Below are 23,543 nucleotides of genomic sequence, written 5' to 3'. Positions count from 1 at the left end.
CCTAGTTCTGCCCCAAACAGGGCAGATCCGAATACTCTTTTACAGGGTAGTTTTTCAAGTATTTGAGGATCTCTCTTGTGCCCTTTGCCCCTCCCCCCCCAAATCTTCTCTTTCCAAGTGAAATATCCCAAGATCCTTTGACCATTCCTCATGTGGTATAAAGTTGAGGCCCTTCACCTTTCTGGTTGCTCTCCTCTGAACATCTTTCCCTTTATCTGTGTTCCTCCTAGATTGTGCTCAGAGCTGAGCACAATATTCTAGATGTAGCCTGACCAGGGCATAGTACGCTGGGACCTTCATCACCACCCCTTTGGTCCTTAGAGCTCTGCCTAACTTAGCACAGTCCAAGATTGAATTAGCTTTTTTAATTTTTAAAATTTTCCCCTGGCTTACAGGGTTGCTCTCAGATTCTAATAAAATACTGGATAGGAAAGTGCTTTGAAAAGTACTGTAGCATTTTAGGGATGTAAAGGATTGCTATTAACCATCATGGGAGGGAAGAGCTCAGAGGAAGTGGCAGCCACCACACCTTTTCACCAGGCAAGTTGGATAAAGCTGTGTGGTCAGGTTTTGCTGTCCCAGAAGCCTCTGCTCATAGCCTTCATGACTTAGCCCTGCCATCCCCAGTGTCCAGGCTGCACTGAGGCTGTCTTTACTTTCTTTGTGGTTGTAGGCTTGAGCATCCCACAGCTACTGGAGTCCATTTTGAAGCTGCTACCCTTGGATACTCATGAGCCAAATTCGGTAAGAATACCTTCAAGGCCCTGTACTAAGGGGTAAGGATAGCAAGACTAGTGAGAAGTCAGGGAGCTTCTGGGGTCACAGAAATTACAGGATCTCATCCCAGAAGGATCCTTAGAGATCATTTAGTCCAGTTTGTACAGGAAAGGAATCCTTTCTGCAGTATCTGTAACATCCCCAGCATATCATCATCTAAGTTTTGCTTGCAGACCTCTAGGGAGGAGGAAAGCTTGGACACTGTAATTTTTCACCCCAGTGAAGAGAGTGGGGGACAGCTGGGTTCCTGGGTTCAGTTCTGTGAGCCTAGACACGAGTTTCTCTGTGCCTCAGTTTCTCCCTATGACAAACTGGAAAATTTTTGTTTACCCTCATTCATGCCCTTTTCTTCAAATTATAGCATGTAGCTAACATTTATACAGTGCTGTATCAGAAACAAAATTTAATGCTATTTTGCCATTAACTAGATATAAGACCTTGGATGAATTATTTCCTGGTCTCTAGGTCTCTGCTTTCTCATCTGTGAAATGAAGGGTTTGGGCTTCATGTCAAGGAGGAAAAGCCCCCAACTTCCTAACTCTGGGAGCTAGCAAATAAGTGGAATGAGCTGCCTCAGGTGGTGGTAGCCTTCCCATCATGGGAGGTCTTTGATCAAAGGCTGGATAAAGGCTTGTTGAGGATGCTTTAGCAGGGATTCGCTTTTGGGTGTAACTTGAATTAATGGCCACAGAGGGCCTCTCCAGCTCTCAGATTGGGTGATTCTGTGATTACCTGATCTCTTAGATCCCTTCCAACTCAAATATTCTCTGAATCCACAACTCTGCCATCCTATTCCCACTTGAACTGAATGGCCATGAGTACCTCTGTCCTCAGTATTTGGGGATTTCTTTGATTGGGTGCAGCCTATCATAAAATCATCAGGATAGGCAATAATTAGTTGGAGAATACTCACTAATTCTTCCCATCTGCTTTCCAGGTAGTGGTCATGGATCCGGTAGAGAGTGACAAGGCCAAAGGTCTCCAGACACCTGATGTGTGGCAAACCTACAAAAGTCTCCTGTCTCAGGCTGGCTTCAGGGTAAGTTTTTTGACTTTTCTGTCACATAATAAGGAAAAGGTCGGGTGGGCAACAAGGGGCCAAGTGATAAAGTCTCTGTGCCTGCTGGTTCTCATGGTGACACAGGTCTCTGAGGGGCATCAGTGACATACATCTTATCCTCTCCCAAACCTACTCTGGGGACTTTGTGTATGTTTCCCTTTTGTTGTTGTTCAGTCATTTCAGTCACGTCTGACTCTTCATGACCCCATTTGGGGTTTTCTTGGCAGAGATACTGGAGTGGTTTGCCATTTCCTTCTCCAGCTCATTTTACAGATGAGGAAACTGAGGCAAACAGGGTGAAGTGGCTCACCTGGGGTCACACAGCTGATAAGTGTCTGAGGCTGGATTTGAACCCAGGAAGTTGAGTCTTCCTGACTCCAGGCCTTGCACTATGGTGTCACCTAGCTTCCCTTTATTCTGTTTATATTTATATATGTACTTATCTCCCCCATTAGAATATAAGTGCTTTGTGAGTAGGGACTTTTTTCTTCTTTATATTCATTCTGCCACAGTGCATGGCACAAAGTGAGTAGGCATTAATGAGTAGTACCTAACATTTTTGTAGTTCTTTGCTTTGTGAAGCATTTCCTTGTGTTATCTCATTTGATCCTCACCACAGCCCTGCGAGGTAGATGCTTTTTTTTTAAACAGATGCAGAAATAAGGTTTAAGTGACTTGCCCAGAGTCACTGAGCTAATAAATGTCTGGGCGGGGCTTGAACTTGGTTCATCCTGACTCCAAGTCCTATACTCAGCCACCTCGCTGCCCACAAAATTTTTGTTGATTGTTTAATTTAGATTGATAATAATTAATTTCAGTGGCTGTTATGCACATGGACCTTCTCTTAGGAAGAGAGGGACCCTTTTCTCCCTTGAGTTTTGGGCTTCAAAGACAAGCCACCTGGCTCTTGAACCTTTGCTCCCACCCCCAACAACAACAATAATAATCTCTGGACTAGGAATCAGGGGAGGCGAGATCTAGTTTCTGTCCACTATTAACTATGTGGTGTTCTTGATCTCCTTTTATGTAAAATGAGTAGAATATTTTTTCCTTACTTTGTAGATGATGATCTCACATAAAATCCCCCTGAAATGTCTGTAGAGCCACGTAAGGGAGAAGTGGTAGGGTTTAGACCAATGGTGTCAAACTCAAGTAAAAGCAGGGGCCACGAATTGATACAAGAGGGCATCTGCGAGCTGCATGTTAACTTAATTTGAAAATGTAATGTTACCTACATTTTACTGCATTTTTTTATTTATCTCGTAAATATTTTCCAATTTTTAAATCTCGTTTGGCCAGCACAGCCACATGTGACTGGGGCAGCATGTTTAATAAGTCTGGTGTAGAGGACAGAGTGATAGAGGAATCAGGAGAATCCTGAGTTTGAATCCTACCTTCAATGCTTACTAGCTATGTGACCATTTAACCTCTCTTAGCCTCAGTTTCCTCATCTGTGAAATGGGGATAATCCCTGTAGCATTGAAGTCACAGAGCTTGTGAAAGTGCTTTTTAAACTCCCTTAAAACTGTAGGAACTCCAGCCATTATTAGATGCAAAGTGTCGTGGTTGTTTTTTTCACCTGCTTTGGAAAGGTGTGGGAGGATGGTGGGATAGCATCTGGATGACAGGCTGGGTGAACACACTGAATGAGAATAATTCCATGGTGAGCAGGAGCAAGTCACGCCATTTCCCCGGGCGCCTTATTCCTCTTATGTGAAATGAGGCATGATTGTGCTTGGGACAGAAAGCGTTCTGAGGATTCATCGATAGGTTCTGCTGCCGATAATACTCATCAAGAAGCAGAAAGGCCTGGAAAAACCAGGCTATGATATGTTCAGAGCATAGACCCACAGCATCCAAAAGTCAATGGGCCCCAAACAACAGCCTTAACCTGCGTTATATAGATTTTGGTTACCTAGGCAGGATAATACAACAGAAGGAAGAAGGAGAAGGTAAAGATTTACACATCAAAGAACAGACAGTGAAAAGACACCTATGTGAGATAAAATGAGAAACTGGTCAGGAAACACTGGGGATATAGCTGAAATTTGCAGACTAATCATTACCACCAGAGCCATGGCTAGTTACCTTACACGTTCATCTTAAGGAAATCGAGGTAAATTCTCTTTTCAGAAATTCTCTTTTCATTAATCAGTTAATCGCTTGTGTTACAGTTTGAGGTCTCACTTTGAGTTTTTTTACATGACTTCCTTGTCTTACACAAATGGCAGTAATGAAGCTGGGTCAGAAGTTCTCTTAAGACATCCTATGATGGCCACCTACAAAGATTGTGAAGATTTCATGACCTAATCAGGCAGCTAGGTGGCATAGTGGATATAACAGCAACAACAGCAATAATATTGACGATAACGATAACGAGCATTTATATAGTGCTTTAAGGTTTGCAGAGCTCTTCATAAACTCGTACTAGCCTCCTCACAACAGCCCTGGGAGGTTGCTCCACTTGTTATCCCCAATCTACAGATGAGGAAACTGAGGCACCAAGAGGTTAAGTGACTTGCCCAGGGTCACACAGTTGGAGTCTGCAGTCCCATTTGAACCCAGGTCTCCCTGTCTTCAAGTCCAACACTATTCACTGCGTCACCTAGCTGCCCCCAGGCGCTTAAGTTTAGGTGCTTTAGTGTGGAGTCATGAAGTTCAGATCCTCTCTCTTAGACCATCAATAGCTCTGTGACCCTGGGCAAATCTCTCCCAGCCTCAGTTTCCTCATCTGTAAAATGGGGGGGGGGGTAATAACAGGACCTACCTCCCAGGGTTGTTGTGAGGATCCAATGAGATAATATTTGTAAAGAGAGCTTAGTACAGTGCCTGTACACAGTAGGTGCAATATAAATGTTTATTCCCTCCTTCTACAAAGCTTTGGACCCAGATCTGCACTCATGGTTTAGTCCTGTTCTGCAGAGATCAGGATAGGGATCGTATCTGTGATTTCATTGGTATAGGCAGCTTTCAGTGCAAGTGGGCACCTTCTCGGCAACCGATAATCTTGGAGAGACTGTAGCTGCACTACAACACGGAGAGTAGCTAATTTGCCCAGGGTCACAAAGCCAATGTGGGTCAGAGATGAGCCTTGAGCCCGTGTCTTCCTGAATTTCAAACTTCTGGCTCTCTCTCCAGTACTTCGTGTTGCCTTTGTACTATAAAAGTAAAAACAAAATATAAGCTTAGTAAAAATGCTAGACTAATTCAATGCTCACATGGAAAAATGTTCTCTATTTAAAACACATTGCCAAACACAATAATATCAGGAACAACTGATATAAAAAGCAGCATCTTCCAGGGAGACAATTTAAGCTCGCCAGTGTTGTGTCTATTCTTAAGCCCATTATCATCCTCCGATGGCTGTCAAGTAAAAGAGAATTATGTCGAAACAACACATGAATCACTTAATGTATACTGGTAACATCGATTTACATTATATAGTTTAACTGAAAAACAAGTTAAATAGGCTACTTTATCTCGTGAGAATTTTTCCAATGGCATTATAAAAATGTGATTTGGACTTGATAAGTATAAAATTCTTAATGCACACCAATGAAGAATGGAGACTGAAGGCTTTGAGCTTGAATGCAAAGGTCAAACTGAATCAGTGGGTGAAGGTGATAACTTTGAAATATGTTGGCCTTCTCCAAGCAAGGTGCATTGAGTGTGAGCCACCAAGAAGAAGCAAACCTCACTTTACAAAGCAATAATAAATGCTAACTGCAGGTACACAACACTGTAAGCAAATAGTCTCCAAATGGACACCATGGAACAGTCAAGATCCAAGGTGTTATCCAAAGACTCTCTATGGGCAACATCTACATGAACTCAACCGAAAATATACTGATAAAGAAGCATCCAAAAATGGCTTAACCATGTGAATTTGTTTATATCAACCAAGAAGTCTAATAGTGATCCAGGATCTTTTCATTGCTATGAGAAACAACAGAAAATTTATCTTTAGGAAGCCAGGACTCATTGATTAATGCAGATTACACAAAGAAATGATGGAAACTACAACATATCTCTACAAGTTGCAAAATTTTAGTGTCAGATACTTGGAAAGATGTGAAAAGGTAGCTTGAATTGTACACCAGAAGCTCACTACTCTTTACAGACTAAGAGCCGACAAACCCCCATGCTACAAATACAAACCCTAAAATAGTCTTGAGAACTCAACAAATACATAGTATTGGAAGCACAGAGTCATTACAGACAAAACTGATGCTTTCAATCAACTGGACATAACATTGATCTATGTGCATTTTTAACAGATGTAACCATTTCAAATACTTGTAATGTCCCTACAAAATGGAATGAAAAGCTTTCAAAATATAGAGATTTAGTGGAAGAAATTGAAAACCATGTGGGATTGGGATGAGGTATTTGTCATCCCTGACATCTTCTCTGTTATGGAAGTTGTGTCAAAGATGTTTTCCATGAGTTAACCTTGAAATTAGCATTAATCCTAATCATGTACTTTCAGGTACCATGTTTAAAAATAACTGAATCCATATACAGGTTGCTCTTTATCCACCTGGGACTTTTTGTCACTCTTTTTTATCTTTAACCTAATACTGTTTTTTTAAATATATGTTTATAGGGGTTTCTTTGGAGCCATACAAGCTGTGAATGCTTTATATTAAGTACATAAATACTTGGTTTTTATTTGAAAGGGTCATGGGTATTCTCATCTTCTGTTAATAAAAATGTGATGCCTTCTATGAAGAAATATAAGATCAGGGAGGAAGGTGAGTTTGAGTCAATAATTGTGGATCAGATCCAAACCTTCTATTTTCTAGTTTTGCAAAGAAGTTAGAATTTCAATCACCTCCCTTGATGTTGCCATTGTGTTGTTTATGACATTAATGGTACATAAGCTTTCTGTTCTGTGTTTAATCCACTCATGTTTTTGTTGTTTTGGACTTATTTTAACCAGTTAATAAACATTTACTAAGCGCCTACTCTGTACCAGGCACTGTACTAAGCTCTGAAGATGCAAAAAGAGACAAAAGACAGTCCATGATCTCAAGCAGCTCACAATCTAGTGGGGCAGATAACAAAAAACAGATATGGAAGGGGCGGAGCCAAGATGGCCGCATGAAGGCAGCGTCTTACCGGAGCTCTCTTACAAGGTCTGTCAGATTCCCATAAAAAAGTGAATTTGAGCAGATTTGAGAGAGTCAGAAACCGCGAGCAGTCTGCGTGGGGCAAATTTTCCAGCCGGGAGAGTCTGAAAGGCCGAAGGCACAAACCTGTAGGCTTGGAGAGTGCTCGGTGCGGAGCTGCTCCAGACCAAGGCGGAAGCGGCTGGCCGGGAAATCCACGTGGGAGACAGGCTGGGAGAAAGCTGGGCACCCGAAACCAGTGGAGATCCCCAGGCCACCCAACACAGGACGGCAGTCTGTGGAAGCGACGAGAGGCAGCGCAACGCCACTGGCTGTGAAACACCGACTCCGGAAGCTTGCAGCCCAAACGTATGAAACGCAGCTTCTTGAACTTCCGGGAGGCATAATGCCCAGGTAAAGCGCTCTAATCCCTCCCTTCCCCACCCAGAGAATTCCTCGGGGGAAAAAAAAGAACGCTGGAACTGAGCAGAAAGTAGTGGGGCTTCAGTGGTCAAATAGTAGAAGTTCATCAGTCCCAGAGGGGCAGAGTCGGCAGGGGTCAACACCAGGAGCCCAGACGTAACCTTGCTCCCCCAGGGGAAGTGCCAGACATCAGCTCAAACAACAAACAGCTGAGACCATTGCTGATAAGCAAGAGCTGGAGAGCACCCATAGGGGGTGAGAAGCCAGGGAGCCAGACCCCTCCCCCACACCTCAGGAAACTGAAGGCTATAATTCTAGACTCACAACCCCCAGAATAAGAAAGCTGGGACAGAAAGCCCTGAGGCCCAAAGGTAGAAATTCATTGTAAAGGCAGGAAAAGGCAAACCAACATGAAGAAGAACACAAAAAAACCAAGGACAATAGATTCTTTTTATGGAGACAGGCAGGATCAAAATACCAACATAGAAGAGGACAGCAATGACACTGTAGATACATCATATACCTCAAAAGGTAATATGAACTGGTCTCCAGCCCAAAAAGCACTGCTGGAAGAGCTAAAGGAGGATTTTAAAAACCAAATTAGGGAGCTAAAAGAAAATATGGAAAAAAAGATTGGCGAAATGACTACGGAGATTCAGAATCTAGAGAGAGAAAATGACACCCTGAGAGGTAAAATCAACCAATTGGAAAAGGAGACTCAAAAGCAAAATGAAAACACTAACTCATTAAAAATTAGACTTGAGCAAGTGGAAGCTAATGAATCTATGAGGCACTAAGAAGTAGTAAAACAAAAAACAGATATGTACAAACAAACTCCATAGTAGTTAAATAGGAACTAATTAACAGAGGGAAGGCACTAGAATTAAGAGGGGTTGGGAAAGACTTCCTGTAGAAGGTGAGATTTTATTTGAAGGAAGCCAAGAAAACCAGTAGGCAGAGAAGAGGACCAAAATCATTCTAGGCATTTGGGATGGCCAGAAAAAACACCCAGAGCCAAGACATGGAAGAGCCAGGAGGACAGTGTCACTGGACTGATGAGTACATGACATGGAGTAAGGTAGAAGAGGGTTTGGTTATGAAGGGCTTTGAATGCCAAATACAAGATTTTGTATTTGATCCTGGAGGCAATAGGGAGCCACTGGAGTTTGTTGAGTAGGGGGCATGACGTGGTTGGACCTGTGCTTTAGGAAAATCACTCTGGTTGCTGAATGGAGGATGGATTGGAGTGGAGAGAGACTTGAGGCAGGTAAATCCACCAGCAGAATAGACCAGGTATGAGGTAATGATGGTGGGCACCAGGGTGGTGGCAGTGTCAGAGAAGAGAAGAGGACATATTGGAGAGATGTTGCAGAGGTGAAATCAGCAGGCCTTGGCAGAAGCTTGGATATGGGGGAGTGAGAGCTAGTGAGGAATTCAGGATGACTCTCAGGTTTTGAGTCTAGGGGACTAGGAGGATGATGTTGCCCTATATTGCAAAAGGAAAGGTAGGAGGTTTTAGGAGAAAAGATGACTTTGATTTTGGATATGTTAAGTTTAAGACATCCAGTTCAGTATGTGTGAGAGGCAGTTAGATATATTGGATATAAGTGAACAGAAATTCTCTATATCCTCCTTCTTTGAGAATTCTTTCCTCAAATTTGTTTGCTTTTCAAGCCTCTAAATTTAGTTTTTCACTGATATTGAATTATTTAATTTGTTCTTTGTCTCCTTTCACTCCTTATAGCTTTAACCTTTGGCTTTTGTTTTTGATTGTTGGTTGAGGGTATTGAGAATTTCTGATGTACTTTTCCCCCCTAGATTCCATTCTGCATGGGTATTTTTCTTTTTTGTCTGCCTTTAATTGGCAATATGCTGTTGGCATTTTCTAATACACTTAATGGAATGTTATTGATGTTATGAGAGGTGGCATGGGATAGTGAATAGGCCTCTGGATTTGGGGTCGTGAAGACGTGGGTTTGAATCTTGTCCCTGACACTTACTAGCTGTGCGGTTCTGGGTAAATCACTTAACCTCACTGTTCTTCAGTTTCCTTATACATAAAATGAAGGGATTGAACTTAATAGTTTTTAAAGCCCTTTCTGGCCCTCCATCTACACCTCTGTATGCTTCCATTGCCTTTCTGAGAGTCTTCAATAGTTTTCTCAATCCACTTCTGCCTTGGTGGTATTTAATGCCTATCCTTCAGATTATTCCTAGGCAGCTACTTCTTTCTTCCTATGTCTCTATGTATTGGTGATGGGTCTAACATATGCCATTCTGAACAGTTCCTGAAATGTTTTTATATACTCAGTCAAGTAATTCATTTGTTCATGAGGGTTATAGCAGATACCAGCTTTTTAGGATGACTCTGTGTTGGTATACCATAGTTGGTCTATCAGTTGAATCTGTGCTAACAAACTAAAAAAAGGGGGGGCTTTTTAAAAATTCTATTGTAAGTGTGCCCATCTCTACTTCAAAGTTGTTTTAGACCTTGGCATTATTTTTTGCCATCTGTTTCATTGTTATGCAATGCTCCTGGTGTTCATGCTAGGTGTAGCTTTTCACTGTTTCCAGGTTCATCCGCCTTTCTTTCTTCAGATTTAAGTCACTCTGCAATTTCCACTTTTAGTTCATCTAATCTGGGATGAGGGATGAAGTTATTTCTTCATATTGCCATACACTAATGCGTAATACCTAGCCATGTGATTTAGAGGACAGTGTTGAAAACAGCAATACAAAATCTTTGTCTAACCCTGCTAAGATCTTTCCAGTTTTATCAGGCAGCCCTGATGTGTTATAAAAGCATTCGTATCTTCACAAACTAATAACAACATTAATAACTACTAACATGTTTATAGTGCCTACTACATACCAGGCACTATGCTAAACACTTTATAGTTATCACATTTAATCTTCGCAGCAACTTTGAGAGGTAGGCGCTATTATTATCATCCCCATTTTACAGAAGGAGAAACTGAGGCAAGCAGGGGGTAAATGCTTTGCTTAGGGTCACTTAGCTAATAAGTGCCTGGGGCAGGATTTAAACTTCTTGACTCTGGACCTGGCATTCTGGGCACCATGGTGCCAACTTTCTTCCATCTCAAGTGAACTCGTGTATTACCTACTTTTGTGATTGGGGGCATGTGCACTGAAGCATTTCTAGCGTGTGAGAGAATGGTATCTCTGATCTGTTCCAATACATTTTTACTTCTTGTGGTAATAGAATGCAAAAGAATGTGCCCCATTCACTTCTCAGATTCCTTCCTCTGGCTGGGGGTACAGTATTATCAGAGTCCAATGGGCCAGCATTTCAGGGCTCTGCCAGGCCTTCACAGCTACTGTTGTGGTCTCAGAGCACACATAGTCCCTTTTCTATATGTTACCTAGATTGGCTTCTCCTACTTGGCCTTTCTTTCCACCCCTATGTACTGATGATGGGTTGGGTTTGGGCACAGGGGTTATTATTATTGGTTTGAACCTGTTGTTTAATCCAGTGTTGGGATACCCCAATGTGGAAACTTCCTCAACCAAGGCAGATTATGCATTGTTATAAGATAGATAACATAGCAAGTTATGTGTGATATGTAGTGTTAGGATGTCACCTGGGGCTCTGATAAGTTAAGGGACTTTCAAAAGGTCACACAACTTGTGTATGTCAGAAGCAAGACTTGAACCCAGGTGTTTCTGACTCTACGTTAGGCTTTCTACTCACAATTCTGAGATATTTTTGTCATCATCATCATCATCATCATCAAATTGGTAATTATGATGCTAGTGTTGCCTATGCAATGAGGTCATGTAAGGACCTAATACCATTACATATGTAAAGTGCTTTGCAAACCATAAAGCATCATGCAAATTTCAATGATTACTGTTATCACTAAAAATGAGTAGTACGTACATTATGGGGCTGGTGTGATGTTCAAATGAGTAGAAGTGTGTGAAGGACTTTGGGCACTGACTCTAGAGTTATCTGGGTTTGAAATCCTATAGTGACCCATTGCTCAGGTGACCTAAGGCAGGTTATTTATCTCCTTGGGCCTCAGTTTCCTCATTTGTAAAATGAAGAGTTTGGACTCGATGACCTCCAGCTCTGGATTGATGGTCCTACCTCTATCTATTCTCATTAATTTTTTTTTGCATTTTAACAAGTCAATTTTTATTTAATATTTTAGTTTTCAACATTGATTTGCACAAGATTTTGAGTTACAATTTTTCTCCCCATTTCTACCCTCCCCCCCATTCCAAGATGGCATATATTCTGATTGCCTCATTCCCCAGTCAACCCTCCCCTCTTTCACCCCACTCCCTGCCCCATCCCCCTTTCCCTTACTTTCTTGTAGGGCAGGATAGAGTTCTATGCCCCATTCGCATATCTTGTTTCCCAGCTGCATGCAAAAAAACAACTTTTTTTAAATTTTTTAGGCATCTGCTTTTAAAACTTTGAGTTCCAAGTTCTCTCCCCTCTTCCCTTCCCACCCACCCTTTCTAGGAAGGCAAGTAATTCAACATAGATCACACATGTATCATTATGTAAAACAGTTCCACAATGCTCATGTTGTGAAAGGCTAACTATATTTCCTTCCATCCTATCCTGTCCCCCTTTATTCAGTTTTCTCCCTTGACCCTATCCCTTTCCAAAGGTGTTTGCTTTTGATTACCTCCTACCCCTATCTGCCCTCCCTTCTATTATCCCCCCTTTTAATCCCCATCCCCTTACTTTCCTGTGGAGTAAGATACCCAATTGAGTGTGTATGTTATTCCCTCCTCAAGTTGGATCCGATGAGAGTATAATTCACTCTTTTCCCCTCACCTGCCCCCTCTTCCCTTCCAACAGAACTGCTTTTTCTTGCTACTTTTATGTGAGATAGTTTATCCCATTCTATCTCTCCCTTTCTCCCTCTCTCAATATATTCCTCTCTCAGCCCTTAAATTTATTTCATTTTTCTAGATACCATCCCTTCACATTCAACTCATCCTGTGCCCTCTGTCTATGTTCCCTTCAACTCCCCTAATACTGAGAAAGGTCTCCTGAATTACACACATCATCTTTCCATGTAGGAATGTAAACATAACAGTTCAACTTTAGTAAGTCCTTTGTGATTTCTCTTTCTTGTTTACCTATTCATGCTTCTCTTGATTCTTGTATTTGTAAGTCAAATTTTCTATTCAGCTCTGTTCTTTTCATTGAGAAAACTTGAAAGTCCTCTATTTTATGGAAAGTCTGTATTTTGCCTTGGAGCATGATACTCAGTTTTGCTGGGTAAGTGATTCTTGGTTTTAATCCTAGCTCCTTTGACCTCCGGAATATATTCCAAGCCCTTCCATTCCTTAATGTAGAAGCTGCTAGATCTTGTGTTATTCTGATTGTGTTTCCCCAATATTCAAATTGTTTCTTTCTGGCTGCTTGCAGTATTTTCTTCTTGACCTGGAAACTCTGGAATTTGGCAACAATATTCCTAGGAGTTTTCTTTTCGGGATCTTTTTCAAGAGGCAATTGGGGGATTCTTTCAATTTCTATTTTACCCTCTGGTTCTAGAATATCAGGGCAGTTGTTCTTGATAATTTCTTGAAAGGTGATGTCTAGGCTCTTTTTTTTAATCATGGCTTTCAGGTAGTCTAATAATTTTTAAATTATCTCTCCTGGATCTATTCTCCAGGTCAGTGGTTTTTCCAATGAGATATTTCACATTGTCTTCCATTTTTTCATTCCTCTGCTTCAGTTTTATAATATCTTGGTTTCTCATAAAGTCACTAGCTTCCACCTGCTCCAGTCTAATTTTTAAGGTGATATTTTCTTCAGTTGCCTTTGGACCTCCTTTTCCATTTGGCTAGTTCTGCCTTTCAAGGCTTTCTTCTCCTCATTGGCTTTTGGGTACTCTTTTGACATTTGGGTTAGTCTATGTTTTAAGGTGTTATTTTCCTCAGTATTTTTTGGGGTCTCCTTTAGCAAGTCATTGACTTGTTTTTCATGGTTTTCTTGCATCACTCTCATTTCTTGTCCCAATTTTTCCTTTACTTCTCTTACTTGCTTCTCCAAATCCTTTTTGAGCTCTTCCATGGCCTGAGACAAATTTTATTTTCCTTGGAGGCTTTTGATATAGACTCTTTGACTTTGTGGACTTCTTCTGGCTGTATGTTTTTCTCTTCTTTGTCACCAAAAAAGGAATCTAGAGTTTGAGTCTGAGTTCGTTTTCGCTGCCTATTCATGTTCCCAGCCAACTACTTGACCCTTGAGCTTTTTGTCAGGATATGACTGCTTGTAGAGTAGAGAGTATGTTGTCCCAAGCTTTTGGGCCCAAGCACTGTTGTTTTCAGTTACTACTACTCAACCATCACCCTAGCCTCTGTCCCAGCAGTGCTCCTCCTCCACCAAGAACCGCCAACCAGGACCACAATCCAGATCCAAGCAGGGCAAGCAAGAGAATCTGCCTTTGTGCCCACAAAGTGTTCCTTGCACTCCCTCTCTGATCCACTGCTACATTCCTCCCACTCTGTGAGCCAGGGACTCGGGAAGCAGCTGATGCTGGAGTTCTGGAAGCAGCCTCAGGAGCTTCCTGCTGCTGCTACCACCAGTGCTGCACCACCTCCTCCACCCTCAGAGCTGGCGGCCGGACCACTCTGAACTTGATCCCGCAGTTTCCCCCAACATGCTCTTTGGCGTTTATGGATTGAGAAGTCTGGTAACTGCCACAGCTCACTGTTCTGGCTGGCTGATTCTGGGTCTGATCTGTCCTGGCACAGCCCACACTGGGCTGCCCTCTGCTCTCAGCGCCGTGCAATAGACCCTTCCTGGCAACCATCCAGGCTCTCCTGGGCTGGAGACCTATTTCCATCTGCTATTTAGTGGGTTCTGCAGCTCTAGAATTTGTTCAGAGCCATTTTACAGGTGTTTGCGGAGATTTGGGGGAGAACTTAAGCAAGTCCCTGCTTTCCAGCTGCCATCTTGGCTCTGCCCCTTATCTATTCTCATTATTAAAGTTATTGGTGACTCTCTTCCAGACTTCCTATTGCTGTCCAGGGCACCATCATCCTCCCAGTCACCCAAACTCACAATCTGAGCATCCTCTTCAGCTCTTCTCTTGTATATCCAATACTTGCCGAGTCTCCTCAGTTCTACTTGCTTGACATCTCTTGTCAATGAACCTTCTCTCTGCTCACACAGCCATCTCTCTGGGGCAGGCCTTCAGAACCTCACAGTAATAGCCTGCTGGTAATTCTCCCTACCTCACCTCTCCTTATTCTTGTCTATCCATCTCAAGCCAAAGTGATCTTCTAGAATTTCAGATCAGACCATGTTACCCCTCAATAAAACTCCAGTGGCTCTTTTTCACCTCTGGAATCAAATGTAAAATCCTCCAACTTTTAAAGCACTTTACAACCTGGCCCTTTTCCTACCTTTCAAGGCTCCTCACACTTTACTTCCCTCCATACTAACTACAATCCAGCAATAATGGCCTTCTTGCTGTTTCTCACACACAACAAACACCCCATGTCTCAGTTCTGTGCCATTTCACTGGCTTTTCCCCATTCCCAGAATTCTTGATGTCTTTACCTATGCCTCCTGACTTCCTTCAAGACACAGCTCATATTTTACTTCTTCAAAAGGTCTTTTCTAGTCCTTTCCATTGCTAGTACTTTCCCTCTGAGATCACCTCCCATTTATGTTATATATATATCTTATATGCACATAGTTGTTTACATTTTCTCTCCCTGATTAGGATGTGAGCTCTTTGGGGGCAGTCACCTTATTTTTGCCATTCTTTGTATCCTCCCAAGTTTAGCATGGTACCTGGCACATAGTAGGTGCTTAATAGATGCTTATTGATTGATATTATAAGGTCCTCAATTGTGGGCTGATTGCAGAGACTGTGAGTCTCTGCTCTCTTTTCACTACGTGAACTCAAGCCTCACTGAGGTGCTTTCTCTGATCACATTCTTTATAGGCTCCAGCTCCCAGCCCTCCCCATATGCCCAACTGTCCATGCAGTACTGTAATTTATAGATTCCTAGCATATAACTTCTGCCCTTAATTAGTTCTCATGGACTAGGGCCTGGTGGGCAGCCTTGACTGGTTGAGATCCAATGTGGCATCTACTTAATTGTTGGGTTCAGACTCAAGACCGCAGTTACTGTTCCATACCAAGGAATGAAAATTGCTGCATTTTAATTTTTGGCACTAGGAACAACTACACTCCCATACTCCACCTCTTCAACTCAACCTTCCTTCTTTCCCTCTCCTCTCTCTGTGAGTCTCATACTTCTGAAGCCTTTGTTCAGTATCTTCTGGAGGAATTTCTGTCCTGCTATTTATAGAAGAAAAGCACATAACAAATCATAGTTTCAGAGCTGAAAGGGGCTTTTGAAGTCAGTTAGTTGATAAACATTTATTAAGCACCTACTATGTGTCAGGTGCACTGCTAACCACTGGGGATACAAAGAAAGGCAAAAGACAAAAGACAGACTTTGCTTTCAAGGAGCTCACAGTCTGATGGCAGAGACCATCAAAGGTCATTTAATCAACCCCTTTTATGGATGAGGAAATGGAGTTCCACAGAGGGTAAAGTGACTGGCCCATCATCACACAGCTATGGTCAGAGTCAAGATTTGAACCCATATCTTCCTGCCTCAAAATCATTGCTTTATCCACTACTGTAGAGTCCAGACCCCTTTTGTCTCCCTCCTTATTTTTATCTCCATCAACTCCGGGAGACTTTCTCCTTTCCCTTTCTTTGACTCCTCCAAGGTGACAGCAGGTGGGGCTGGCCTCAGCTTCTTTTGTGATGGTAACATAATTACACGGTGTTGGATCTCTCCTCTCACCATTATCTCCACGTCATCCCTCCGAGTCCAGGGGAGCGTAGAGCATCTGTTGCTCTCTGCTACATTATTATGCCACCTTTCTCTTTCATCCTCCGGAAGTCTGGCAGTTTATTGCTGACTGTCATCAGTCTGGGAAACAGCAAGTAAAGATCGGATCTTTGTCATTCCCAGGCCTCAGAAATGCCTTCCAACTGTGGTCATTCACACAGTAAATTCACACAGTGCTTATCCGATGCCGTGGAAAGGACACTGGCCTGGGCGCCAGGTAATGAGGTCTCCGTTCCTCCGTTCTGGCAATCATGAGCCATGTCATCATGGGTAGTCCGTACCATTTCTCTGAATTCATTTCCCCCTCCTGTGAAAGGAAGGGGCTGGACTAGATCACCTCTAAGCTTGACTTCTAAGCTCAAATTCTAAGCAAATGCCATTGACCCAACTTATGAGGGAAACTGAGGCACATTTGGTTTCAATTGTCATGCCCACTGTCTCCAACCTATTCTGAAGCCATGCTGGAGCCTGGCAATAGATTCTCACATTACTGAATTTTGCATCTAACATACATTGACCTTCTGCTGATCATTGAGCCAGATACTCAGCATCACGGAGAGATAAAAGACCTTGCAGGCTTAGAGTCAGAAAGACCTGAGTTCAAATATGGCCTCAAGTACTCATTAGCTGTAAGACCCTTGGCAAGACACTTAATCCATGTGGCAATCAAACCTCCTTGCAGCAGGGTGTTCCAGTGAACAGAGCAGTGGACTTATGTCAAGAAGACCTGAGTTACTCACTAGCTATGTGACCTTGGGCAAGTCACTTAAGCTCAGTCTGCCTCAGTTTCCTCATTTATAAAGTGGGGATAATAATAGCCCATACCTCCCAGGGTTCTTATAAGACTTAAATGAAATGGAAATATGTGAAAAGCATTGCAAACCTCAAGGCTCTATATAAATGCAAGCTATTTATTATTATCTAATGAGGGAGAAGGGATGAACGCATAAACATTGAATGAGGATAATTGCAAAAACTATATATATATATATATGTATATGTATATGTATATGTATATGTATATGTATATGTATATGTATATGTATATGTATATGTATATGTATGTATGTATAGTCCACAACAGCCTTCCAGGTGGTCTGTATACTTGTCTTTTGTGGCATTGATGTTTATAAGATGGCTGCATCTCTTCTCTGTCTGGCATGAATTAATAATTGACTTATAGTTAATGAAAATCAGATGTTGTCTCACTGCCTGTCTCATCAAAAACAGCTGCTTTCTTGCCATTGTGTTTTTTCAGTGGCAAGCAGGAGATTGGGGTGATAGGTGGCTCCCAGAATTCTTTGTCCTGCTGGCCAAAGGATCCTAGGCCTTCGAGTCAGTAGAGATCTTAGAAGTAAATCATCTACATGAGAACCAGGAAAGTTGGAAAATGGTTGGGCTAGGACTTCAGGAGGACTGGATTCTTTTCTGGGTCTTGCTCCTGGCTTTCTTTGTGACCACTTAGCCTTTGGGAGATGAGCGTGTCTGTGAATCTCTGACTAGCTCCCAGGGCTAATATGAGGATGAGTGAGACATATCATGGGAATAGGTTCTTTGAGTTCCTGTGAAGAAAAATTCCAGGAGAAAGTGGTGAGGGTGGGAGTGATGGAGGGGGTGAGGAGGGAGGGAAGGCAGGAAGATACTGGAAAGGGCAGAGAAGGAAAGACAGGGAGGAGAGGACAGGAAAGGGAGAGAGAGAGAGAGAGAGAGAGAGGGATGGAATTTTTTTTACTCTATTTTAATTTCCTGGGCAGGTTTATCTAGTGGACAGAATGTTGGTTTCTTTAAAAGTTTCACTTTTGTCGCTTCTATTGGTGCTAAATCTCTGTCATGAAGGGGGACTGTTGGATCTCTCCCCAGATGGGGCCATGTTTTAAGGACTTACCTCAGTGTATCTTAGCCGAAGGCCTCAGTGCTAGGGACCCTAACAATATCCACACTATCCAATAGGAAAATGAGACAATAAATGTATATAAATGGCTCACTGAATTCCCTTGCAAATCTCTCTGATGATCAAGGCCAGAGTCTACCAAGCACAGAAAAGACTATTTGTGGGTGGAATTGATGCTTCTTAGGAGTGCATTTATATCTTCTGCTTGGACCTGCATCTCTGATTGTTCATGTAGGAAGAAAGTCATGAACCTCAGCTCTGGTCCTTCCCCTTGTCAGGGAACTCGGTTTCTTCCCTCCTCATTCACTTCCACCCCACCCCCCACTCCCTTCTGCATCTCCTCTGTGAGTGGAGTATGTGTGTGTCTGTGTATGTATGTATGTGTATATATATGTGTGTGTTTGTGTGCATACATGTGTGTATGTACATATGTGTGTTTGTATGTATACATATGTGTATGTGTATATGTATGTGCGCATACATATGTGTGTATGTGTGCGTGTGTGTGTACACCTGGATCCTAGTTATCCTGGGTTTCCTCTCTGTGGACTGAGCACTGAGGAGGCCAAGGCACCTTAGTGTATGCCATCATGCATCTGGAACCAGATTATTTGTTCTGCAGGCAGGTATGATGTCAGTGCTTGAGCATGATAAGGCAAATGCAGCTGCGCTAGGCATTTCAGGAAGCTGTTCTAAGCCTGGGTACCTGGATAGTGCCAGTAATTGACCTGGCACAAGCAAGGGGTCTGATGGTTTACTTAGCCAGGAAGGTTACAGTTGTCAAACAATGTTTGAGCAGTGATCAGGTTAGGGTCTATATGACTCCAGATGTGTCGGTTTTACCTTTTACAATCTTGTTTTTCTGACTCTTTGTCCTCTCCTCTATTTCATAGCCTTGTTTGTCTGCTGCCTCCTAGTTAAATTTTTGCTATGCTCACTGGCCTCAGAGCATGTGTCTTAGGGCTGCCTTAGGGCATGGCCAAGCCGGTAAACACAAAAGCTGACACAGTCTTAGGTTACGTTAAGAGAGATGTAGTGTCCGGGGCTGAGGAGGTGGTACTGCTATGGTGCTCTCTCTTGTTCAGACCGCACCTCTAGTAACTGTGTTAACTTCTAGGTGGCACATTTTAGGAAAGACCTCCCTATAGCTGGATACTATCAGTCACTGATCCAGTTCTGAATCTACTCAACTACATCCTTATCAAGTCCGTGGCTGCCATCTTATATTGGAGGGGAAACTAAGAAGCTGTCAAATGCTTGGTGGAAATCCAGACATGATCATGCCTTATGATGGCTGAAGGAAACTGAGGCGTTTGACTTAGAGAAGAGATTTTAGGAAAGGGCGTGATGACATTTGAAGGGCTGTCAACTGGAAGAGAAAGTGGCCTTGCTCAGCTTGGCCCTAGAGGGCAGAACCAGGAGCAATGGAGGGAAATTTTGAAGATTTGGGTTTGAGGTCTGGGAATAACTTACCAGAATGGGATCCCTTGGGAAATACTAGGGTCTCCCTCCTTAAACAAAGACCATGTGGCCACTTGTTTGGTATATCACAGAGATGCTTCTTGATTGATTGTAGGTTGGACTAGCTGACCTCTGAGGTCCCTTCTGACTAAGCTTTTGTGATTCTCTCAAAAGAATCGTGTTGGGGCAGGGAGGACATCAGCATGGGTTTGGCAGATCAGGTGGCTAATGTGCATCAAGTTTCAATGAGCCCATGGCTATTTACTGAACTAAATTGGAAGTGGTTGTGGGCTTTTCCGTTGGGCTTCCAGTGTGAACTCAACCTTCCCCATCTTGCTGTGGGTGGTGCCTGCACTTTGTAACCCCCACATGACAATAACTTAATGTACTCTTTAATGTCTCAAATGGCAATAGTTTCCACTGTGGGGAGGGTGGGAGAAGATACTCTGTGGAGAAACGTTTTGACAATGATAACAGTAATAATAACATCTGATATTTGTCTAACGCTTGAAAGATTTCAAAGCATTTTACATATTTTAGCTCATTTAAACCTTAATAATACTCAGTGAGGAGGTAAATATAATATCCATTTTACAGATGGAGAAACTGAGGCCCAGAGATAAGTGGCTTATTAGTAAATATAAGAAGGGGGATTTGAACCCAGCTTTTCTTGACTTCAAAAGCCACATTGAAACTTTGATAGAAGATTTGCTTGGGTGCTAAAATATTATCCCCTTTTTACATGGGGTTGGGGAAGCAGATGGGGAAACTGAGGCACAGTTTAGTTCAATAAGCATGTATTAAGTTCCTACTATGTGCCAGTTATTTTGTTAAGCTCTGGGGATTTCAGGTGATCAGCTTATCCTGGGGGATGACTGAAGTTCTATGGAATGGAGACCACGCTGAGGTGCTGATGGAAAATGGACAGTAAGGAAGCTCAAAGGAGCTAAGTGACTTGCTAGCAAGTATCTGAGGTAAGATGTTGATAGAAATGATTATTAATAACCAATAATTTGGGAGAGATCCAGAGCACCCCTGTTTTCTAAAGTCTCCATTTCGAAAGCTCAGTCTCTGAAGGTTGAGCTTTCTCTTCTGTCAGTGGTCAGACCTCACCCAACCTTAAGAGGAATCTAATCCAAGGTGAATTCCTGCCCACTGTGTACCACTGGAGCAAGTTTGGGTGGAGGTAGATCCTTTGTCTAGAGGCTAGGGGTGGTCTGGGTGGTCTTTGACCAAGAGTGCCCAGATGTCACTCCTAGCCCCTCGTTGGAGTGAACCCACTTTTCTTTGTAAAGTTCACCTCTCATTAACTGTTAACCAATCGGAGTCGATTGTCACCCTCAGGACCTCGTCCGAGGGCATATAAGCTTCCAGACATAGCCATGGTTTTTCTTTGGTCTCATCGAGAGGACAATGAGCCGTTTTTGTTAACCATTTGCTAGCCATAATTTATAAAACTGATTATAATTTACCCCAAAACTCTGTCTCTCAGAATTACTTTTTACTCACCATAGTGTGAACCCATATCTTTTTGACTCCAAGTACCACATTGGATCATGGACACAAGCCTACTACAGTTGGTCACAGAGTAAGAGTTTGTCACAAGAAGAGGTCCAGGCCTGGCTCATTCCAAGGGGTTTAGTTCTTGATACCACCCAAAGGTCCTTGTGCACAGGGAGACTCATCGGTAAAGGTGACGAGCTTGAGGGCACTCCAAGTACCACATTGGATCATGGACACAAGCCTACTACAATCAGTCACAGAGTAAGAGTTTGTCATAAGAAGGGGTCCAGGCCTGGCTCATTCCAAGGAATTTAGTTCTTGATACCACCCAAAGGTCCTTGTGCACAGGGAGACTCATCCGTGAAGGTTACAAGCTTGAGAGAAATTATCACCATCAATGGAGAAATCCTTGGGTGCAAAGGAAATGAGATAGAGTCAGTATTTCTCAGTTTCCTTAATCCATGGAATGACATATTCTGTGGGTCCTGGGATCACCTCCAGTTGTGAGAGGTATCTTTGCCTCTGAGCTCAGAGAGAGTCAGCCTGATATTGCAGGTGGCATGTCGGCCTCAGCGTTCAGAAGGCCTGGCCTGTGACATATTCTGGCTGTGTGACCTTGAACAAGTCGCTGATTTCTCAGGACTCTAGGCAGTTCTTTACTGATCTACATTGGTAGAAAAAGTATCCAGACCAGGAGCTCCTTATACCAATCAATCCAGATTTAAAAAAAAAAAATTTGAATAAGGAGCTGGTGCCTCTGGGAAAATTAAGCTTCTATTCAGTGCAAGCATCTCGGCATTAAGGAGACCGTGCTGAGCATAATTTTCCATCTCCTCTGAGAAGGACATTTACTGACTTTAATCCTGGACTGGGGAACAGCTTTGTCAACTTCTGTTATTTGCACTTGAAATGAATTTAGCTTATTTTGTATGTACTGTAGACATTTCATTTGAATGCCTTTGCTCCGCCAGATGGCTCCATGGAATTTGTGGCTTACAGAATAGCAGGCGTCTGACTAATGGAAGGATTTTTATGTTTGTTTTTAGCTGGTTGTTTTAAGGTGGTGGAAGGGAGGAAGGGATGAGAGGTATGTCTGCTACTAGGACAGACCAGTGTTTAATATATGATTTGGAAAATTGGTCTAGTTTTTGGTAGCTGGGTTGTAATCATGGAATTTGAAAGTTGGAAGGGATTTCAGCAGCCATCTAGTCAAACCCAAGACCAAAAGGAGTCTCTCCTATTACAGATGTGGCAAAATTACCATTACTATTACTATTACAATTAGTGTTACACATCCAGCCTCTGTTCTGGGAGAGGGGAGAAATATAGACTCTGGAACCAGAGGGCCTGTGTTTGAATTCCTCCTCTGATGGTCACTACCCATGTGGCCTTGGAAAAAGTCGTTTCACCTCTCTGAGCCTCATTTTCCTCTTCTGTAAAATGAACAGACTGTAACTAGAATGGCCTCTGAGGTCTCTTCTAGCTCTAACTGGATCCTATGATCTGCAAGGAAGGGGACCCTTCACTTCTTAAGACATCCTGTTCCTCTTTTGGACAGCTCTAATTGCTAAGAAAATTTTTTTTTCTGACATTAGGCCTAAACTTCCCTCTTTGCTCCTGGTTCTACCCCTTGTGGTCAAGCAGAACAAATTTAAGGCCTCTTTTACATAGTTGCCCTTCAAATACTTGACGGTCTCTCTCATGCCCCTCCATTTTTCCTTCTGCAGGCTAAACATGCCCAGTGCCTTCAGTTGATCCTTTCATGACATGGACCCATGGCCTTTTGCCATCTTAGTTGTCCTTTTAAAACTATGGTGCCCAGAACTGAACTGAATACTCCAGGTGGGCTTTGACTAAGGTGGTGTCCAGAGGGACTCCCTCAGGTCTAGAAATGATGCTTTTCTTAATGAAGCCCAAGATGACATCAGTCTCATGCCATCTTTCTTACCTGTGTAAATTCTGATCAGCCACTGTCACCGAATGGGGACCATGAGATTGACCTCAGTGCTACCTCTAAAGGGGATCAGAAAGAAGCAAGAGGGCATGTTCTAAGGACCATCTACTCAGAACCAAAGTCCTTTTCTATTTTAATGGTTGTGTTAGATGTGTAACATGGATGGTTCTCTTTAAGTTCTCTGGATATGTGAAATACCAAGTCCTCTTCCTTCAACAAATCATTTCAACAAACATTATTGAGTCCCTGTTATTTTTAAGACTTGGTGTTGGGCACTGGGGATATGAAAATCGATTTCTGCCCTCCAGGAGGGCACATTCTCCTGGTCAGTGCACCTGTCAACAAACAATTGCAGCCATTCTGTAAGACAGCTTTCTCAGTCCTCCTTCTGAGATTATCACCAATTTATCCTGTCTGGGTCTTGTTTGTCCTCAGGTGTTTTCATTTGTATGTTTTCTTCCTCATAAGACTGTGAGATTCTTGAGGGCAGGG

At 42.6% G+C, this 23,543-nt stretch overlaps 1 protein-coding gene across 2 annotated transcripts in view; it reads left to right on the top strand.

Annotated features, from left to right (window-relative positions):
• The window catches only part of FUOM (fucose mutarotase), a 50,431-nt gene that overhangs the window by 5,357 nt on the left and 21,531 nt on the right, over positions 1-23,543 (top strand). For both annotated transcript variants that reach the window (XM_036735703.1, XM_036735702.1), the window contains exons 3-4: positions 674-744; positions 1,715-1,816. In XM_036735703.1, coding sequence (XP_036591598.1) covers positions 674-744; positions 1,715-1,816 — 173 coding nt within the window. The remainder of the gene's footprint in view (positions 1-673; positions 745-1,714; positions 1,817-23,543) is intronic.

Source organism: Trichosurus vulpecula, chromosome 8 (assembly GCF_011100635.1).
Source record: "Trichosurus vulpecula isolate mTriVul1 chromosome 8, mTriVul1.pri, whole genome shotgun sequence".
In the NCBI taxonomy this organism is placed as follows: Eukaryota; Metazoa; Chordata; class Mammalia; order Diprotodontia; family Phalangeridae; genus Trichosurus; species Trichosurus vulpecula.
Note: the sequence above shows the minus strand (reverse complement) of the source record. Positions and strands in the feature narration are given on the sequence as shown.